The following is a 20123-nucleotide window of genomic DNA, read 5'->3' on the forward strand; positions in this document are numbered from 1 at the left end:
AATTTGAAGAGCTGTATTTGCTATTTCTCTTGTGCACAATTTTTTTTGAAATATTTTTCTTTTTTTTAAAATTTTTATTGGATATTTCCTTTATTTACATTTCAAATGCTATCCCCTTTCCAGGTCTCCCCTTCGGAAACCCCCTATCCTATACTCCCTCCCCCTGCTTCATTGAGGGTGTTCCCCCACCTACTTACCCACTCCCTCCTACCTGCCCTGGCATTTCCCTACACTGGGGCATCGATCCTTCACAGGACCAAGGGCCTCTTCTTCTCCCATTGATGCTTGGCAAGGCCATCTGCTGCTACATATGCGCTTGGAACCATGGGTCCCTTTTTTATAATATATGTGCTTCCAACCTTCTCTGGGGTAGCATTGATGATTTGAGATAACAATCATCTTTATTTTTTAGGTTCATATATATGTCTACATGGGCTCTTATAATGAATCAAAACAATACTTGAGGAACTATGGGTATATAAATGTTGGAAATTATTTGGCATGTGCTCTAGTTTCAGTTTATATATTTAGGAAATTGCAATTACTCAATTTGCTTCAATATGTATTTATATATGCATACTTGTATTTATATTATTTATGTGAATTTGAGATCTCTTTCTCAGATGTATTAATTTTGGCTTCTTAGATTGTCTTGGAGACAAAGGTATGTGTTTTCAGAATGGTGTTTGGCATGTATTATCAGGGGAAAGCAGAATTAGGCAGATATAATGGAACATGATGAATGCATAAAAAACTAGGCTCTGGTAGTTCTTTCTTGTCTCAAACTGCACTTCCTCAGTGGCCTGTTTGTCTGTAGTTTGTCAGTAGGAATATTCATCATTTGAAGTTAGGCGAGCCTTCTGGCAGGGCAAAGTTCCAATCATGGAAGTGAACTGAGGGCTGTCATTTGCTCAAAAGCTTCGAACTTAGGGAAACATGGAAGAATTTCAGTGATCTGAACAGCATTGAATGACTGCAGAGGGCAGCATGTTCCATGCATTCTGCAGTCAACCATCCTAAATGAGACACAACAAGGGATCTTGGCAGGCATATTAATTAAGGGCTATAGCAAGAAGCGATTATTTGTTGACTTTGTCAATTCATTTATTAATGGTTTTCAAGTCAGAATCACAGTATTTTAACTGTTATTATACTGCCATACTGCCTAAAACATTCAGGTAGTTTTCAATAAACACTTGTCAAATTAAATTGTCTGTCATATTTGTGTGTGTGTGTGTGTGTATGTGTGTGTGGTGTATAGTGGGAGCTAAATTTGTTTGGACAAATCAGTGAGAAATAACTGAGTATGGTCAGATGATGAAACTATAAATATTTACCTTCCTTCTCCTCTAACAATAGCGTTGTTTTTTTAATTGTATCTTTTAAAGTTATTTTTAAGGGCCAGTATGTTTATCACCCATTTCTCAACAGGTTAGATTAATTCTGGCATAGATCCAAAAGGTATACACTTCATAGGACACTCAGGTATAAATAGAACCCAGGTCACTTTGTTAAATTTATAAGACATCCACTCTTTACTTATCTCATCTCCTCAAGGAAGAAGGCTAATTTATGATCTGTGAGTTGTATCCTGGGTATTTGGACCTTTTGGTCTAATATCCACTTATTAGTGAGTACATACCATACATGTCCTTTTGTGTCTGGGTTACCTCACTCAGGATGATATTTTCTAGTTTCATCCATTGGCCTGCAAAATTTGTGACATCATCATCTTTAATAGCTGAGTAGTATTCCATTTGTGCAAATGTACCACATTTTCTGTATCCATTCTTCTATTGAGAGACATCAGGGTTGTTCTGGCTGCTATGCATAAGAAGGAAGGCCAAAGTGTGGATGGTTCGGTCCCATGTAGAAGGGGAAACAAAATAATCATGGGAGACAGAAGAAGGGATGGCTATGGATGGGAGAAGGGATGGGGGAAAGAAAAAAGGGATCAAGTATGGGAAGAGACAGGAGAGAAGTCCAAAGGGCTAGGAGAATGAATAGAAATATGTAGCAGTGGGGCATGTGAGATGGTGGGGAGTGAGGGGAATCACTAGAAAGTCCCAGATGCCAGTGAAACTAGAGGGTCCCAATGGGGATGACATTAGCTGAAATACCTAACAGCATGGAGATAGAACCTGGAGAGAACACCTCCAGTAGATAGACATGACCTCCCAGTTAAGAGATGAGGCCATCCACCCATCTGAAAATCTTTTAACCCAGAATTGTTCCTATTGAAAGGAAATGCAAGGACAAAAATGGAGCAGACTGAAGGAGCTGTCAGAGCTTCCAGGGATTAAACCACCAGCCAAAGAGTATATATGAGTGGGTCCTTGGCTCCCCCTACATATGTAGCAGATGTGCTTAGTCATGTGAAGGCTTGTTTCCCCAGAAAAGGGAGATACTAGAGGTGTAAGGAGGGAGTTGGTGGGTGGAGGAGCACCCTCTTAGGGGCAAAGGGGAGAGGGGCTTGGGGTGGGAGTTTGCGGAAGGGAGATTAGGAAGGGTGTCAACATTTAAAGTGTAAATAAAAAATTAATTAATTATAAAAAAGAACAAGGCAATCAGGGTGAAGTTTGCCTCAGTGGAGGTTCCCTGAGGCCAGCTTAGGAGTTCTGGTTTTCTCTTGATGGTAGCCAAAGAGAAAGAGGATTTGGGGTGGGGGAAGATGTGGTCTTGACAAGAGTCTTGGTAAGAGTTACACCAAGATATTTTATATTATTTGTGGCTATTGTGAAGTCACTTGTTTCCCTAGTTTCTTTCTCAGCCTGTTTACACAGCCTGTTTATCATTTGTATAAAGGAAGGTTGCTGATTTATGTGAGTTAATTTTAGCCACTTTGCTGAAGTTGTTTATCAGCTATAGTAATTCTCTGGTAGAATATTTCATGTCACTTTATATACTATCATATTATCCTCAAATAGTGATGCCTTGACTTCTTCCTTTCAAATTTATGTATCCTTCATCTCCTTTGGTGTCAAAATGCCCTAGCTAGTAGATCAAGTGATGTATTGAATAGATAGGGAGAGAGTGGACAACCTTGTCTTTTCCCTAATGTTAGTGAGATTTCTTCAAGTTTTTATCCATTTAATTTGATGTTGGCTGATGTTTTGCTGTGTACTGCTTTTATTATGTTTAGGCGTGTGCCATGAAACATTGATATTGCCAAGGCTTTTAACATAAAGGGTGTTATATTTTTCATAGACTTTTTCAGCATCCAGTGAAATGATTATGTGATTTTTGTATTTGAGTTTGTTTATATAGTGGATTATGTTGATTATGTTGATGGATTTTCTAATTTGAACCATACCTGCTTCCCTGGGATGAAGTCTATTTGATCGTGGTAAATGATGGTTTTTATGTGTTCTTGGATTTGGTTTGTGAGTATTGTATTGAGTATTTGTGTTGATTGATATTTGTAGGACAAATTGGTCTTAAGTTCTCTTTATTTGCTAGATTTTGTGTGGTACACATTATCATAGTGAAAGACCCCCAGAACTGGGGAGATCCTTACTCAAGTCTCGGGATGACGCGACCACCCAATGACTCACGAGAGACCGAACTTGCTGCAATTACATGAGTGTGGGGAGCTGTGAAGCTGGACAGGCATTCGCCATGGCAAGATGAAGCCTACTTCCGCTGTCGAGTAAACAACTGTTTGCGCATGTGCATGGAGTGAAAAGGACGCCATGTCACGGCCCATCCCAGGGCGTTATGTAGGGTAATGAGCGAACAGCCAATCATGAGCAGACACGCCACGCTATGGGCAGATATACCGCACTGTGGTGTATATAAGCAGTGCGGATTTTGGGCTTGACCCTTTTTTTACCCTATGGATGGAGACAATAAACAGTTGCTGCAGAAGGAACCTAGTATGTCCGCGTGTCTTCTTGCTGGTGAGACGACTGCGCAGGCTACACATGAGGTTTATTGGGGATACCGGTACTGGGGTCGATCTCATGACCTGGCCAGTCAGAGGAGTTCGACCCAGAACACAAGAAGTGTAGGGTATTTAAGGGAAGCTGGGGGCGGAGAGAGAGTTACCAAGGAAACAGAACATAAAAACAGTGGAAAATTTCAGAGGGACCTGACCCAAGGTATTCAGTTAGGGAGGGGAACACATTCATTCTAGGAATGTAATCTTCATCTACTGGTTGACAGGGTGGAGAGTCTCATAAACCACTAGACCTTCATTCTTAGTTCCGCCCTCATTGTGGATCATTCAGGAGGGGCAGGTATGGGGAACCAGATCCCTGAGGCTCTGAGTTCCTGGAACTGGCTATTTTATATTTCTGGCTGGCTACAGTGGCCCTCCATGTCCTTTTAGGTAAAGGTTATACACCATACATTTGTATTAAATGCCCTCATTTTAAATTCTAAGATTCTCCAGCCTTTCAATAGTAACTATGGATTCATAGAATGAATTAGATAGTGTTCCTTTTGTTTCTATTTTGGTGAATAGTTTGAGGAATATTAGTGTTAGATCTTTGAAGGTCTGGTAGAATCTTTCACTAAAGGCCCTCGGCTTTTTTGGTTTAGGAGGTTTTTAATGACTATTTCTATTTCTGTACCACTTATGAGATTATTAAGATAGTTTACCTAATTGTGATTTAACATTGGTATATGATACCTCTCTAGAAAATCATTCATTTCATCTAGATTTTCCATTTTTGTTGAATATAGTAGGTTATGATGATGCTTTGAATTTCATGTTTCTGATGGTATATCTCCATTTTCCTTTCTGTTTTTTGTTAATTTGGATACTGTCTGTGTACCATTTAGTCCATTTGACTAAGAGTTTATCTATCTTGTTGATTTTCTCAAAGTATCAGCTTAGTTTTGTTGATTCTTTGTATAATTCTCTTTGTTTCTTAATGGTTGATTTCAGGCCTGAATTTGCCTATTTCCTGTCCTCTACTCCTATTAGGTGTGTTTCCTTTTTTCTGTTCAGCTTTTGGGTGTGTGTTAAGCTGCTTGTATGGGATCTCTCCAATTTATTTATGAAGTCACTTAGTATGACCTCCCCCAGGCTGATTCAGACCTTGCCCTTGCCACAAAACAGCAACCTCACCTAGGGTGAGGTTTCCTAAAGAAAGGAGAGCACCTTTGTTCCTGCCACTTCTCTGCCTTGAAGTTTCTGCTAGGAGCTATGCCTTGATGAGCTGCTGCTCCACCTGCTCCTGATGAAACAACAAGATGCTAATTTGGCCACACCATCCTGGCAGACTGGGGGAGGGGTTTTCCCTGCCTGCTTGTTTTGCTGATTGATAATACACATTGGACCTTGATCAGAACCATGACTCGGCCCCATTTTTTCCTCCTGTCATCCTATTCCCTTATTTCCCCCCATGCCCCTTCCTCTCTTCCAGAGACCCTGTTCATGTCTAGTCACTTGCAGCTGCAAAACTTAGTGCTATGAATTTCCCTCTTAGGGTTCTTTCATTGTGTCCTATAAATTTGGGTATGTTGTGTCTTCATTTTCAATGAATTCTATAAAGTTTTGATTTCTTTCTTTACTTCTTCCCTGATAAAGTGATCAATCAGCCCACAGTTATTCATTTTCCATAAGTATGCAGGTTTTATGTTGCTTTTGTTGTTATTGAAATCCAGCCTTCATTAGTGGTGATTTGATAGAATGTACAGTATTATTTCAATCTTCTTGTGTCTATTGAAGCTTGTTTTGTGTCTAGTCACATGGTCAATTTTGGAAAAGGTTCCTTGAGGTGATGAGAAGAAGGTATCTTGTTTTGGGATGAAATGCTCTATAGCTATGTGTTAAATCCATTTGGTTCATAACTTCTGTTAGATTCAGTGTGTCTCGCTTTAGATTCTGTTTAAATGACCTGTCCATCGCTTAGAGTGAGGTGCCAGAAGTCCTCCACTATTATTGGGTGAGGTTTAATGTGTGTTTTGAGCTTTACTTTTGTTGAAAGTCTCTTTTATTTGATATTACAGTGGTGACTCCAGCTGTTTCTTTTTATGGTTTGCTTGAGTAACTTTTTAGCAGCCCTTACTCTGAGTTAGTTTCTGTCTTTGCTGCTGAGGTGTTTCTTGTATGCAGGATAGTGATGAATCCTGTTTGTGTAACCATTCTGTTAGCCTGTGTCTTCTCAGTGGGGAACTGAGTCCATTGATGTTGAGGGGTATTAAAGACCAATGATTATTAGTTCCTGTTAGTTTTGTTGTTGGAGGTGGTATTATATGTTTATAATTCTCTTCTTTTGGGTTTGCTGTGAGGTGATTAATTTCTTGTGTTTTCTTGGGTACAGTTACCCTCCTTATGTTCTTTCTTGTATCCTCTGTAGGGCTGTATTAATACAATACATTAATAAATTTGGTTTTATCATGGAATATCTTTGTTTCTCTCTCTATGGTAATTAAGAGTTTTTCTGGGTATAGTAGCCTGGCCTGGCATCTGTGATCTCTTAGTGTCTGAGTGACATCTGCTTTAGATTTTCTGGCTTTTCATGTCTTTTGAGAAATCTGCTGCAATCTGATAGGTTTGCCTTAGCCTTACACCTTTTAATATTCTCCTTTTGTTCTGTACACTTAGTGTTTTTGTTATTATATGCCAGGAAGATTTTATTTTCTTGTCCAATCTACTTGGTGTTGTGTAGGCTTCTTGCGAGTTTATGGCCATCTCTTTCATTAGGCTAAGGAAATTTTCTTTATGATTTTGTTGTAGATGTTTTCTGGCCCTTAGGAGTAGGAATCTTCACCTTCTTCTATTTCTATTATTCTTAGATTTTGTCTTTTCACTTTGTCCCAAATTTCCTGGATGCTTTTGGTTAGGAACTTTTTACACTTTGTATTTACTTTGACCAATGTTTTGATATCTTCTATGCCTGAGCTTCTATCTATTGCATTCTTCTGGTGATGCATCGAGAGTTCCTGTTCTCTTTCTTAGGTTCTCTATCTCCAGGGTTGCCTCCAGTTGTGATTTCTTTATTTTTTTCTATTGCCAGTTTTAAGTCTTGGACAATTTTTTTTTCAATTCCATCTGTTTGAATGTATTTTCCTTTATTTCTTTAAGAGTTTTATTTGTTTACTCTGTATTGGCTTCTACCTGTTTTCCTGTGTTTTCCTGTATTTCTTTAAGGGAGTTATTTATATCCTCTGATGCTTCTATCATCTTCATGAGGTGGAATTTTAAGTCAGATTCCATTTTTTTTTATTTTTAGATCTTGCTTTTCAGGTGTGTTAGGGTATCTGGGGCTCACTGTGGTAGGCAAACTGGTTCTGATAGTGCCAAATTACATTCTGCCAAGTGTTCAGGTAGAGGTACAGACCAGAAAGAAGATGAGTCACAGGCAGAGCAAGATAGATCCCATGGGCTCTGTGAGGATCCAGAGGATCTGCCATAGGATTGGGGTGGGGGGATTCATCTCTGTTTGTAGTTACAGCAGACTTCCTGTGAGATGGGTGTAGATCTGAAGGAAGATGGGTTCAGGTAGAGTAGAATATATGGGTAAGGGAAGGGAAGCTAATCTCTATGGCTCAGGGTCTTCAGTCTGATGGAGGGGTGGGAGAGGGTCAGTGAGAGAGTAGACACATCCCTGGGATGGCAGGCTGTGCAGTGTAGTTTGGATTGGCCCAGAGGACTCAAAGGGCATAGAAGATGAGTGGGGAAAGGGAAGCTTACCTGTGTGGTTCAGGAGTCTGATAGAGGTGGAAGAGAGGCAGAGGGAGAATGGAGGGCCACCTGTATGGCTCAGGAGTTTGTTTGGTTTGGTATTCTGTATAATTCAAGAGTCTGTTGGAGGTGGCAGAGAGGCAGCAGGAGAATGGAGGATGCCCTGGGATGGCAGGCTGCTCAGGGTCAGTTATTTTCTTTTTTAAATTTATTTTTACTAGAATTAAAATTACATTATCACCTCTCTCTCCATTTAAAAATCGCCACAAACAGTACTATCAATGCATTCATAATTTTATTTTGATAAGTTTATTTTATACCCATGTCCTATGTAGGATAGAAGTATTTGGATAGTGCAAATCTTAAAGGTTTCCATATAGAAAAAGTAAGCTGATGGTTGTTTCTTACTCTGAAAAGAGGGAGGATTATGTCTATGGAGTCTCTAATATATCTGTGATCAATATGGACTGAATGCATCACCTCACTTTCATTATTGGATTTCTGACATCACTTATGATGTAAGCCACAGAAATGGAGATGTTAAGGGGAAAAGGGATTAGTTAAAGACTCAGTCACATACTGTGTAACTTAAAAAGTCAGAACCTAAGTGTATGCATCCTTCTTCTCCACTACTTGGCAGTCCTCATCATGCTAGTCTATAACTATTACCTCTATAACTCATATTCCTAACCTCAGGAAAGTGAACAGCAATGGCAGCACCTTAACATTTTGAGAACTCATTATTCCTTACAGCAGCTGCAGCCATCACATTAAAAGTAGGATAGTGAATAGATGTGAATCCAGAATCCCAGATTATCCTACATTGGATTTCAGTACCCCAAGAGTAAAGCAAAACAATATAAAAAGGAAATTGAGATTTTCTTAATTTCATAGGGGAAAAGCAATTGGTTACAATGAGGCACATAGGAGATGGAGTCCCTAGAGATGGAAGAACATCGATTATCCTACTTAAATGAGTAAGAATAGCCTAATAATCCTTAAGACTAACTGGTGAGAGTTGCTCACCATTCTTAACAGCTATATTAGTGATCCTGCATTTTCAAAGGTACTGTATTCTGATATGGTAAGTAAAAGACAGAATTGATTACCTGATGAGTACAGAGAAAAGGTTTATATCCTATCCTTGTACTGAACAGTCTTGTAAATTTTTCTGAATTATTATTCTTTTCAATCAAAGAGTATGCCTAGCCTAAAAAAGGAGTTATGCTTTTAATCTAATTTGTTGTTGTTGTATAGGAATTTGGGCACAAAAGAAAAAGAAGCAGATGTATCTAATTGCAATCAGTAACTTGCAAGTGGTAATGAAACAATGTAAAGATGTTTAGTCTTTTGGCTTCTTGACGTGAAAAAATTGACAATCTTATGAATTTAAGTTACTCACTGACAGGGTCCCAATAGCATTGAGTGACATAAATGCTATACACATTTTCATTACTAAAACACTCGATTATCAGCAGAGATAAAACAATACAAATACTATGATATAGAGCCCTTTTAAGACAGAGTCTGTCTATGTAGCCATGACTGTCCTGGAAATCTCTATGTAGACCGGCCCAGCCTCAACTCACAGAGATATGCCTGCTTCTGCCTCCCAGGTGCTTGGATTTAAGGTGAGTGTCAGTATGCCTGGCATAATTCAAAGCATTTTTTTTTATTTCAAGAAACAGCTAAGGAAATCTTACAGCTATTTTTTAAAAACCTTGGAAATTTAAAACAAGAAACCATCATCTCTGGATAGCAGTTTGACTGAGAAATCTCAACAACATGAAGATGGATATTGCAGAGAAACAGAAAAAAACTAAGTAAAATACTAGAGGAGGAAGCTGGCTGTTTATACTATGAGAGGCAACTTATATTGTGTTTGGGTAATAAATGGTCATTAGTACTGGGAATTCTAACAAAGTATTTTCAGCAACTTCAATTATATGATTTTGTCAAAAATGTTAATTTTACTATAACTAAATGTTACCTGGAGAGTTAAGGAAACTTTGAAAATTAACTATGGGACCTTTCTCTATGCCCCAGTTTAGGGGAATGCCAGGGCCAGGAAGCTGGAGAGGGTGTGTTGGTGAGCAGGGGGAAGGGGGAGGGAACAGGGTTTTTTTGTTTGTTTGTTTTGTTTTTTGTTTTGGAGGGGAAACTGGGAAAGGAGATACCATTTGAAGTATAAATAAAGAAAATATCTAATAAAAGAAAATTAACTATGTATTCTTTGTACAAGAGCTGACATTGGTTGTTGACATTTTGAAAGATCACAAATGTTAATAGAATAAGACTGAGTATGGATGTAGAATCCATCCATCCAGGTTAAGTTGGTTAGTCACAGTAAGTTGATGATTTGTAAGTTATATTTCTTCTCTACAAAAGGGAGGTAATACTGTTTAATCTCAAGAGGATTAAATAAAACAACACAATGAACACTTACCAAGCCTGAAAGGCACAGGAAGTCACTAAAAGTTTAGACATTAACTATGTGCATTTTTCTACTACTTGTTACTCTTTGTATGTTTACCACATCTGAGGTGTTTTATTAATTCATTTGCTTTTATTATACTTGTACTCTCGGGTTGGTGATGGAATGAGAAAACAGGAAGATGCATCCTTTCCTGCTTCCAGAGTTATTATTGAGGTTCACAGGTGACTATCACTCCAAAAAACAGGCTATCCATCTGTATCAGGGATCTATACGTATAGGACAATATGGTGTTGAAGAATGGAAAATTTTGTTGCACCATGAACATATCTTATGCCTTCGGAAGCAACACTGGCTAGTAAATACCCCATATTTCCTTGACTTCAGCACCAGAAGATGATAACAAGCACAGACTTTGGACAGCATCTGCTACTTCTCACCACTGATTTATGTGGAAACTCATGGAGGACTGCAGGTGCAGGCATTATACTCCTCAATGAAAATAGAAAGTTATATTAGGTCTTAAAACCTTGATGATGATGATAATAATAATATTAATAGAAACTAGGTAGAATAGAGCAGAGTATGTTCTAATCTTGGAATTATCCATCTCCTTTGCGTGATGCAGAATAAAGTGCTTTGTTTCATATTTTAAAACATGTTTATAGCTACATTAGTACAGTTTTTTACTATTAATATTATACTATTTGATTATAATTGAAACAATCTACTGGTGTTATTGCTTTCTAAATTTGAATTTTAATAAATAGAATGAAACATATGTCTCATTTAATTTTTTTGTTTGTTTGTTTGTTTTTTCGAGACAGGGTTTCTTTGTGTAGCCCTGGCTGTCCTGGAACTCACTCTGTAGACCAGACTGGCCTCGAACTCAGAAATCCACCTACCTCTGCCTCCCAAGTGCTAGGATTAAAGGTGTGCGCCACCACTGCCCGGCCTGTCTCATTTAATTTTAATAAATAGAATGAAATGATGAGCTTTACCTTTACTTTTAGTACTTTATCCTTCCCCATTGCTATTTGCATGAGTAGACTGGTTTTTTTTATTTAAATTTCAAATTATTAAATTGTTCTATTAACCCAATGTACTGCTAGAAAGATCTTTATAGTATCTATGGTGTTTTGTGTTTCAACTATTCAGTAAATAAATAATAATAAAATATTAAATAATAATATTTTTATAATAATAATATACTTGTTTTTGATTGAAAATTAAACTGTAAAATTGCATATTCTAATGTACTGAGTGAAAATTTGATACATACATTTTGTATAACATATAAATGAAGTTAACCTATTTAGGTTTAATACCTATCTTCACACAGTTTATTATTCCCTAAGCAGATAACATGTAGCTGTTTTATTTTAGGTCTTGGACATATTCAGTACTTAATAACATCCTCAACCTATGATAGGGTCTGTTATAGTTCTGTGATTCTCAATTATAGACTTGTACTTCTATGAGAATTTTTCCAGTTCTTTTGGATCAAGAGTTATTTTTATTATTATTATATCATTATTTATTATTTTTATTTATATTTAATATAATAATCTTCACCTTCTTCTTTTTCTTCTCCTCCTTCTTTTTCTTTTTCTTCTTCTTCTTCTTCTTCTTCTTCTTCTTCTTATTATTATTATTATTATTATTATTATTATTATTATTACAATATTCAAGGAATAAAAATTTTAAGAATTAAACAGACTAATATTTTACAATTGTTAATTCTCTAAATTTAGGGTGTTAGTAAAAACATATTGACTGTATCAGGCTATCTTCATTTTTTCTTTGGCTTCCTAAAAATTCCCTACTTCACAAATTCATTATTTAATTTAAAGAAAATTTCTACCTTTCTCGCTGTTGATTATTTCTTTTTTTTAAATAACTATATTGTTTTTCATTATTCCACTAGGACTGTGAAGGAATACTCTGTGGTTTAAAAATATGTTATTTTTCTCCAGAAATATATGCTTAATTATAGTCATAATAGACATAATACCTAATAATGGTATGCTGTAAGTACTGGATAAATGATATAAAATGTGATCGAAGTCAGTAGATAATAAAGTACTTGCCTCAAGGTCCTTAGGAGCTGACATACAATATTCAAACAATATTCTTGGCTTCATATATATTATCATATTATTAAAATTTTTACTGATCTCACTTTTCACTATTTAACATTAATGTGTGTTTTAAATATATATTTATTCCCATATGACACAGTCATCAAGGCAAATGACATACTCTAACTTCTTTTATGTTGCAGCACAGATGGTCAGAATGGTAAAAGGTATCCAAGATAAAAATGACACAGAAGTGACAGAATTTATCCTTTTGGGCCTCTCAGACAATCCAGACCTACAAGGTGGCCTCTTTGCATTGTTTCTAGTCATCTACCTGATGACCCTGGTGGGTAATTTGGGCATGATTGCACTGATTAAGGTTGACCGCTGTCTGCACACACCTATGTACTTCTTTCTCAGCAGTCTTTCTTTTGTTGACGCCTCTTCCTCTTCTACAGTCACCCCTAAAATGCTGCTGAACCTTGTCGCTGAGGATAAGGGCATTTCGTTCAATGGCTGTGCTGCCCAATTCTTCTTCTTTGGCTCCTTCTTGGGAACTGAATGCTTCCTGCTAGCCATGATGGCCTATGACCGCTATGCAGCCATCTGGAGTCCTCTGTTATACCCAGTTCTCATGTCTGGGAGAATTTGTTTTATGTTGGTGTCTACTTCATTCCTAGCAGGCTTTGGCAATGCAGCCATCCACACAGGGATGACTTTCAGACTGTCCTTTTGTGGCTCTAATAAGATCAATCATTTCTACTGTGATACCCCACCCCTGCTCAAACTCTCATGCTCTGACATCCATATTAATGGCATTGTGATCATGGTCTTTTCCAGTTTTACTGTTCTCATCTGTGTTCTGATTGTTCTCATTTCTTACCTGTGCATCCTCATCGCCATATTGAAGATGCCTTCTGCAGAAGGAAGACACAAAGCCTTCTCCACTTGTGCCTCCCACCTCACGGCTGTTACCATCTTCTTTGGTTCAATTCTCTTTATGTACTTGCGCCCTACTACTAGCTACTCTATGGAGCAGGACAAAATTGTCTCTGTGTTTTATACAGTAGTGATTCCCATGCTTAATCCTCTCATCTACAGTTTAAAAAATAAAGATGTGAAAGAGTCAGTAAAAAAAATCTTGCAGAAACACATTCTATGAAGCTATGTTTTCCATTTCTCTGTTCTGTAGGATATAATAGATTTTAAATATACTACCTGATTTGTTGTTTCTTTGTGTTCAAGATGATGTGTTACCACTAAACACACTTCTTGAGCTCCTCATTGTCATAAGATGCCTATTGAATCCATAAATACGTATTTTAGGTAAATGATGTTCAGTGTTTTAGAGAATGAACTATCTTTCCAAGGTAAATTTGTTTTTTGTAAAGTCAATGCCTATGTGAAAAATAATTGTGAATCTTGAGTTGCCCAAATACGCAATACATGAAAAATAAATCTTTCAACCATGATAGGCACATTTGACTAGTTTATCAGACATCCATTACCTATATCAACTCCATTTTCTCATATTACTATGAAGAATAAAATATGTAATGCAAACACTTTCACCAGATGTTATTATAGAATGTGAACTGCAGCAATAATATGGAAATATTTGAATCTTTTAAAATTATTTGAAACATGTCAAAACCAGAATTCAATGTTTTATCTATATTTCTTCCAGAATGTCTTAGAGTTCTTATAAAAATTTGTAGAATGATATGGAAACTATGTTGTTTATTGGGGTAGGAGAAAATCAATGTTGGAACAATGTAACAACTAATATCTGTATTAATATACCACATTGAAGTAGATATTACATAGATTTAAAACCTAGTAAATGTCTTATCCATCCTTCTTTCCAATATATCTTCCACTTCAGATCATGAAGAAAAATACTGTTATGCTCTATGATTTACATGATAGTATCATATCTCTGAAAATAAAGTTATAGAGTATTCTTAACAATTTATGCATCCAGGCAATGTTTCATAGTCTCCTAATATCCCTTAATGTCTAATTTTTTCACTTAACCCAGGTTTCTTTCATTACTTTCATAAAAATTAATGACATAATAATACATACATTTTCAGATCATTATAGACATTCTTAACAAAGAAGATGAATTATTCCTCACATGTTTATATACATTCATTCCTTTACTTTGACATAATCCACATTAAAATCACAATTATCCTTTTTTCCTATAATTTAAAAACCAACCAGAGCTACAGTGTCTTAGTTTTGTGATATTTCTTGTCATTCATGGAATAAATATAGCTGACTTGAAGTTTTGCAGGTCGTGGATACAGCCACAGCCACTATGAATTCATTTCTGCAGCACTCCTGTTATGTCCAGTAAATCATATTTTAGTGGATATGCCTAGTACCTCTGACTCTTGTAATCTTTCATTGAGTTCTCCTCCAATGATCTCTAAGCCTTGAGGGGAGAGAGTATGATGTAGACAACCCACTTGGAATAGCATTTCACAGTCTTTTATTCTCACATGTTGACCAGTTGAGAGTCTCTGTTTAATCTCTATCTAATAAAAAAGAAGCTTTTCAAATAAGGATGGAGTGATGCACTAATCTATAACTAGAAAGATAAGAACTTAGGGGAAAGCTTATCAGTATATTCATTTAGCAGAGTAGTCGTATCAGGTTATACCTCATGCTTACATGTTCACCAGCTATGGGTGATTGATAAAGTTAACAATAGCAGTCTTGTGAACTAGACTTTTAGTCAAATTGGAAAATGTTTGGTTTCTATCATAACATTCTTGCCATTTATTTATAAAAAATAATTTTCTGTGTTGTACATGCTTAAAAATTATTTTTTGCCATTTAATTTAAAATGTTTGTGGTAAACAATATTATATTTTTTTCAGAGAAGAAATATAATTTGAAAATGATTAGCTTTCGCTTTCTCATCACTACTAAATCGAAAGGGTAATTTGATTTGTTTGACCATGAGAAAGAAAAATTTATTTTACATGAACTTTGTATAAATAGTATTATTTAGAAAAAAAACCAAAAAATTATGGAATACAATGAATTTGAAGAAATGGGTAACAAGTAAAAGATTGTATTTGTACCCTACTCTTTTCAGTAATCTTTCCTCAAAACTGTCATTTATCATACCTTATCCCTCAATCCCATGGGATGACTTCTCCCTAGTGAGTACAAAGAAAAATGAGAGACTCTAAGTGGACTCTTACTAGTTCACTAAATATATAAAACATCATCTAACTATATTTTTGCCTTTTGTTATTGAAATTAATAGATAAAAACAGCTCACACACATACCCAGAGAGAGAAAGAAAGAGAGGGGGAGAGAAGGAGAGAGCAAGAGGGGAGGAGGTTGTTTATATATTACATATGTTAGGGAGAGATTTTGACTTCATAGGTGAATACAACTCTTCATAGCGTCAAATTAAGATTATGCCCTTGAGAATCAAAGAATATTTAAATTGATCTTTAAAGGTATCTTTAGACACTTAGGGAATTATATCAGGAAAATTCATTATAAATAGTCCTCGTAGGATGTGCAATAAGTCAGTATTTGCAGGTAGGTTAAATTCTGTATTTGATATCTAAAATATATTTGTGTGTTTGTATATAAATTGTTATCTATCATTGGGAGAAATATATTGTCAATTGCACTTGACCATTTTATTCATATGTGGATATATCCTAATGATTCTAAAGTGCCCATTATTATATGTGAACTCTGACTTATCTGCTGTATGTATGGGAAGAAATACACAATATATTTAAAGTTAGTATTGGGGGAATTTTATCACAAAGTCACATATGCATAGAAGTCCTAGATGGTAAATCAAACTGGTATTGATACTATATTTAAGAATCTTTGAGAAATAAATGAATATAAGAGCATTTTACACACTCACACACACAAACACACAGACACACACATAAATTCCACCCTGAAGTGATGAGCCTTATTCTAGACACTTGAATAACTTTTTGACTGTTCAATTACTCCCTCTAAGGAAGATTTTCATTTCCCATCTCAAACATTTCCACCTTTGCATTTTTTAATCATAATTTATTTTCATCTTACTGTATTATATAATTTTCTTTATGAAATTTTGTCTATTCTTTTGCTCTGCATGATACAGTTAGTGAGAAAATGAAATGTAATTACTGCTGTAATCTAACATTTTTGAATAATGGCAAAAATGGAATTTTCAGTAAACAGAAGTAAATATATTGATAAACATCCAACATAGAGAGAACAACTCTCGTGATAATTGCTTATTGTTGTTACTGGTGGTGGTGGCTTGGACTTTGGAAACATGTTTTTGTTATATTGATTAATTATCCCCTGGCTGACAAGGAATTGCTGCTCTTCCTTCTGTACAACCCAAGTGCTGAAAACACAAGCAACTGACGCCATGGAATACTGAGAATATACTTTATTAAAAGAAAAACTTCAGAACTTCAGAGACTTTTGTTCTCTTATTGACAATTAAATCTTCCTACTTCGTAGGATGTGCAGTAGGTCAGTATTTGCAGGTAGGTTAAATTCTCTATTTGATATCTAAAATATTTTTGTGTGTTTGTATATAAATTGTTGTCTATCATTGTGGAAAATATATTATCAGTTGCTCTTGACCATTTATTATTATGTAGATAAAAATTATGGAAATTCATTGTACATGGATATTACTAAGAAGACAGGTATATATGTGCAAATACGTATGTGAAAGTATTTGTCTATGATGAATAAGCATACATTTGTGATAAGAAGAAACACAGTGAGAATTGGTTGTGCTTTTTTTTATTGTCTGCTTGCATAATTAAAAAGGATATGAATGAAAAAAACAGAGACATCACAAAAAATACATGTTGGACATACATTCTAGGTAGACATTTGGAAGCAATTGATGAAAAAGGAATTGGGCTTCAGATCAACAAATACACATTAAGAAATCAGTAACAAACACACAGTTTTGATGAGAAGGCACTGCTTACATTGTCGCTTTCAGCTTGCAAGGTGAAGAGAATGTCATCCTTAAACAACACTGCAGTGATGGATTTCATTCTTGTGGGACTCACTGACAGCCCAGTGCTGGGGAGGATCCTCTTTGTGCTGTTTCTTGCCATTTACCTTATAACGCTGACAGGAAACCTGTGTATGATTGTGCTTATCAGGACCAATTCCCACCTGCAAACACCCATGTACTTCTTCCTTGGCCACCTCTCCTTTGTAGACATTTGCTACTCTTCCAATGTTACCCCAAACATGCTGCATGGTTTCATCTCAGACCAGAAGACCATCTCCTATGCTGGATGCTTCACGCAGTGTCTCCTCTTCATTGCTTTGGTGATCACTGAGTTTTATATCCTTGCTTCAATGGCACTGGATCGCTATGTGGCTATTTGCAGCCCTCTGCATTACAGTACCAGGATGTCCAAGAATGTTTGTGTCTCTCTAGTCACATTCTCATATGTGTTTGGTTTCCTGAATGGGCTGTCTCAGACTCTGCTCACTTTCCACCTGTCTTTTTGTGGCTCCCATGAAATCAACCACTTTTACTGTGCAGATCCCCCTCTGATCATGCTAGCCTGCTCTGACACTCATGTCAAAAAGATGGCCATGTTTGTTGTTGCTGGGTTCACTCTCATAAGTTCTCTCTCTATCATTCTTCTCTCCTACTTGTATATTTTTGCAGCCATCTTGAGGATCCGTTCTGCAGAAGGCAGGCAAAAAGCCTTTTCTACATGTGGTTCTCACCTGACAACAGTCACTATATTTTATGGAACCCTTTTCTGCATGTATTTAAAGCCTCCATCAGAGAGGTCAGTTGAGGAATCCAAAGTGATTGCAGTTTTTTACACTTTTCTGAGTCCACTGCTGAACCCTTTGATCTATAGCCTAAGGAATAAGGACGTTATCAATGCTATGAAACAGGTAATCAAGGGAAATTTCTGTCAGAAAATTTTGGTTTAGGAAAATGTTTATGTGGTATTAGTAGGTGTCTCTGATGAAATGGCATCTTTGTAGGTTAATGTTAGTGCTTCAAACTTACTACATGTGTATCAGCTTATACCCATAATAACCACTTTACTCATGTAGCTTACACCATTTAGTTATACCTTTTATTAAAATTACATGTTGAAATTAGAAAATTTTCAGATAATTCTCTAGTATACTTTATTTACTTTTCAGGATTTCTTTTTTTGTTTGTTTGTTTTTTGTTTTTTTTTGATTTTTGAAGACAGGGTTTCTCCATGTTGTCTTGGCTATCCTGGTACTCAACTGTGTAGACCAGGCTGGCCTCGAACTCAGAAATCCACCTGCCTCTGCCTCCCAAGCACGTGTACGCTACCACTGCCTGGCTCAGGATTTCATAAAAACACATTGTCCTAATTTACATGAAATGTAGTTTCTAACCAATATGTCTTAATGGAAATAAACCATATCCTATGAATGATGCTATGTTTGAAGGTTTAAAATGTTTCAAAAAAATTGCTTTGATCACTTATTTATCAGTTAAAGGGCATAAAGCAAGAGAAGAAACATTACTCAAACTATCTTTTAATTCTTATTTTGTATTACATTTTGACTTACACATTGTTAATGAATAATGTATAAGTCATTGTATCTGTTTATGGTGTAGAGAGCCTTTAGTACCAAAATTAATTTACTTGAACAAAGTCCCTCAATCATAAAATAACACATTCATTTTCTGATTCTCCCGGTTATCCTCGTCTTGGTACTTACAAGTTCTCAACACATCAGAATGGTGGATGGGATGTTGAGGATGCTGGTCACCTAGGGTAATACCATGAATCTACTTCTGGGAGTGGAACTTTAAAGGTAGCTATGATGTCCATGATGGTTTTTGTTTGAAAGAAATAAGTGAGGTATATTTTTCTGAGGTTTTACATTATCATTTATATATTTGTATGTTATAAATAGAATTATTTGTCTGTTTCATGTCAAAGTAAAAATTTGGTTATAATAAACTATTTAAATTGTATTTTATTAATGTAAATTCTTACATACTCCTTTAAAAAGCTAGGTGGTTAGGATGAGTTGAAGAAGAAATTTATGTTTAATATGATGAGTGAGGTAGATGGTACTCTTTTATAGTAGCTATGAATAAATTCATGTTCATATGTTTTGATATAGTTTATGAGGCAACATTAAAATTTCATGCTACATCAACATTCATTTTCATGAATAGAATGTCTATATGTATATTAAAAATCAATTCATCATTTTAATAATTGTCATTTGATCTGTATAAAAACACAGATTGTTTGGAATAACAAATTTAAAATGTGGGAAGTCCCAAGGAATCAAAATTAATGTATATTTTTTTATTAAAATGCATGTTTCATTTCCTTTCACCTTCATACAAGTCATTTAACCACATATCTGTGTACAAAATATTTGATCTGTGATCAAAATATGGTTTGATCTCTTTGTATAAATCTTCCTTTTTCATTTAGGCTAAACTCTTGAATTCAGAATTTATGAATTAGTATTTTTGTATATTTAAAAAATATTTCCTTTTGATTAATGTGTCCTTGTGTAGAGAATTACATGTGTAGGGAATTACATGTGTGCCATAGCTGGTAGGCAAAAGTCAGAAGATAATTCATAGAAGTTGATTATTTCCTGTCACCTTTTGGGTCCCCATGATTAGTTTCAGAAAATATTTCAATCCCTGAACATTCTTATTGGCTCTATTTTGAATGATTTTAATGTTTTTGATCATCACAGTTTTATATAAACTATGTTTTCCTACAAAATATATAAAAGGTTGTCACTGCTGATGAAGGTGCAGTGTATGGAATGGCCACTTTCTATCTCACATCAAACTTGTTATCTTGTATTTACAGACTTTCCTAAAGGTGGGAGAAATACTGTCTGTACATATCAGGATTGGGTTATTTGTTTTGTTGATGACTAGTTTGTTGAATTTTTTAAAAA

At 35.7% G+C, this 20123-nt stretch overlaps 2 protein-coding genes across 2 annotated transcripts; both read left to right on the plus strand.

The window, feature by feature from the left end:
* The first annotated feature begins 12359 nt into the window (after positions 1-12359).
* LOC116092073 (olfactory receptor 1020-like) lies at positions 12360-13313 on the plus strand. Its single transcript, XM_031373432.1, has one exon. It carries the CDS (start codon positions 12360-12362, stop codon positions 13311-13313), a length of 954 nt encoding a protein of 317 aa, XP_031229292.1.
* Positions 13314-17183: 3870 nt separating this feature from the next.
* Positions 17184-18131, plus strand: LOC116092074 (olfactory receptor 5M10-like). The gene has a single exon (XM_031373433.1). The coding sequence runs from the start codon at positions 17184-17186 to the stop codon at positions 18129-18131; it is 948 nt and encodes a 315-aa protein (XP_031229293.1).
* Positions 18132-20123: the final 1992 nt, after the last annotated feature.

This window comes from Mastomys coucha, unplaced genomic scaffold (genome assembly GCF_008632895.1).
Source record: "Mastomys coucha isolate ucsf_1 unplaced genomic scaffold, UCSF_Mcou_1 pScaffold15, whole genome shotgun sequence".
Classification (NCBI taxonomy): Eukaryota; Metazoa; Chordata; class Mammalia; order Rodentia; family Muridae; genus Mastomys; species Mastomys coucha.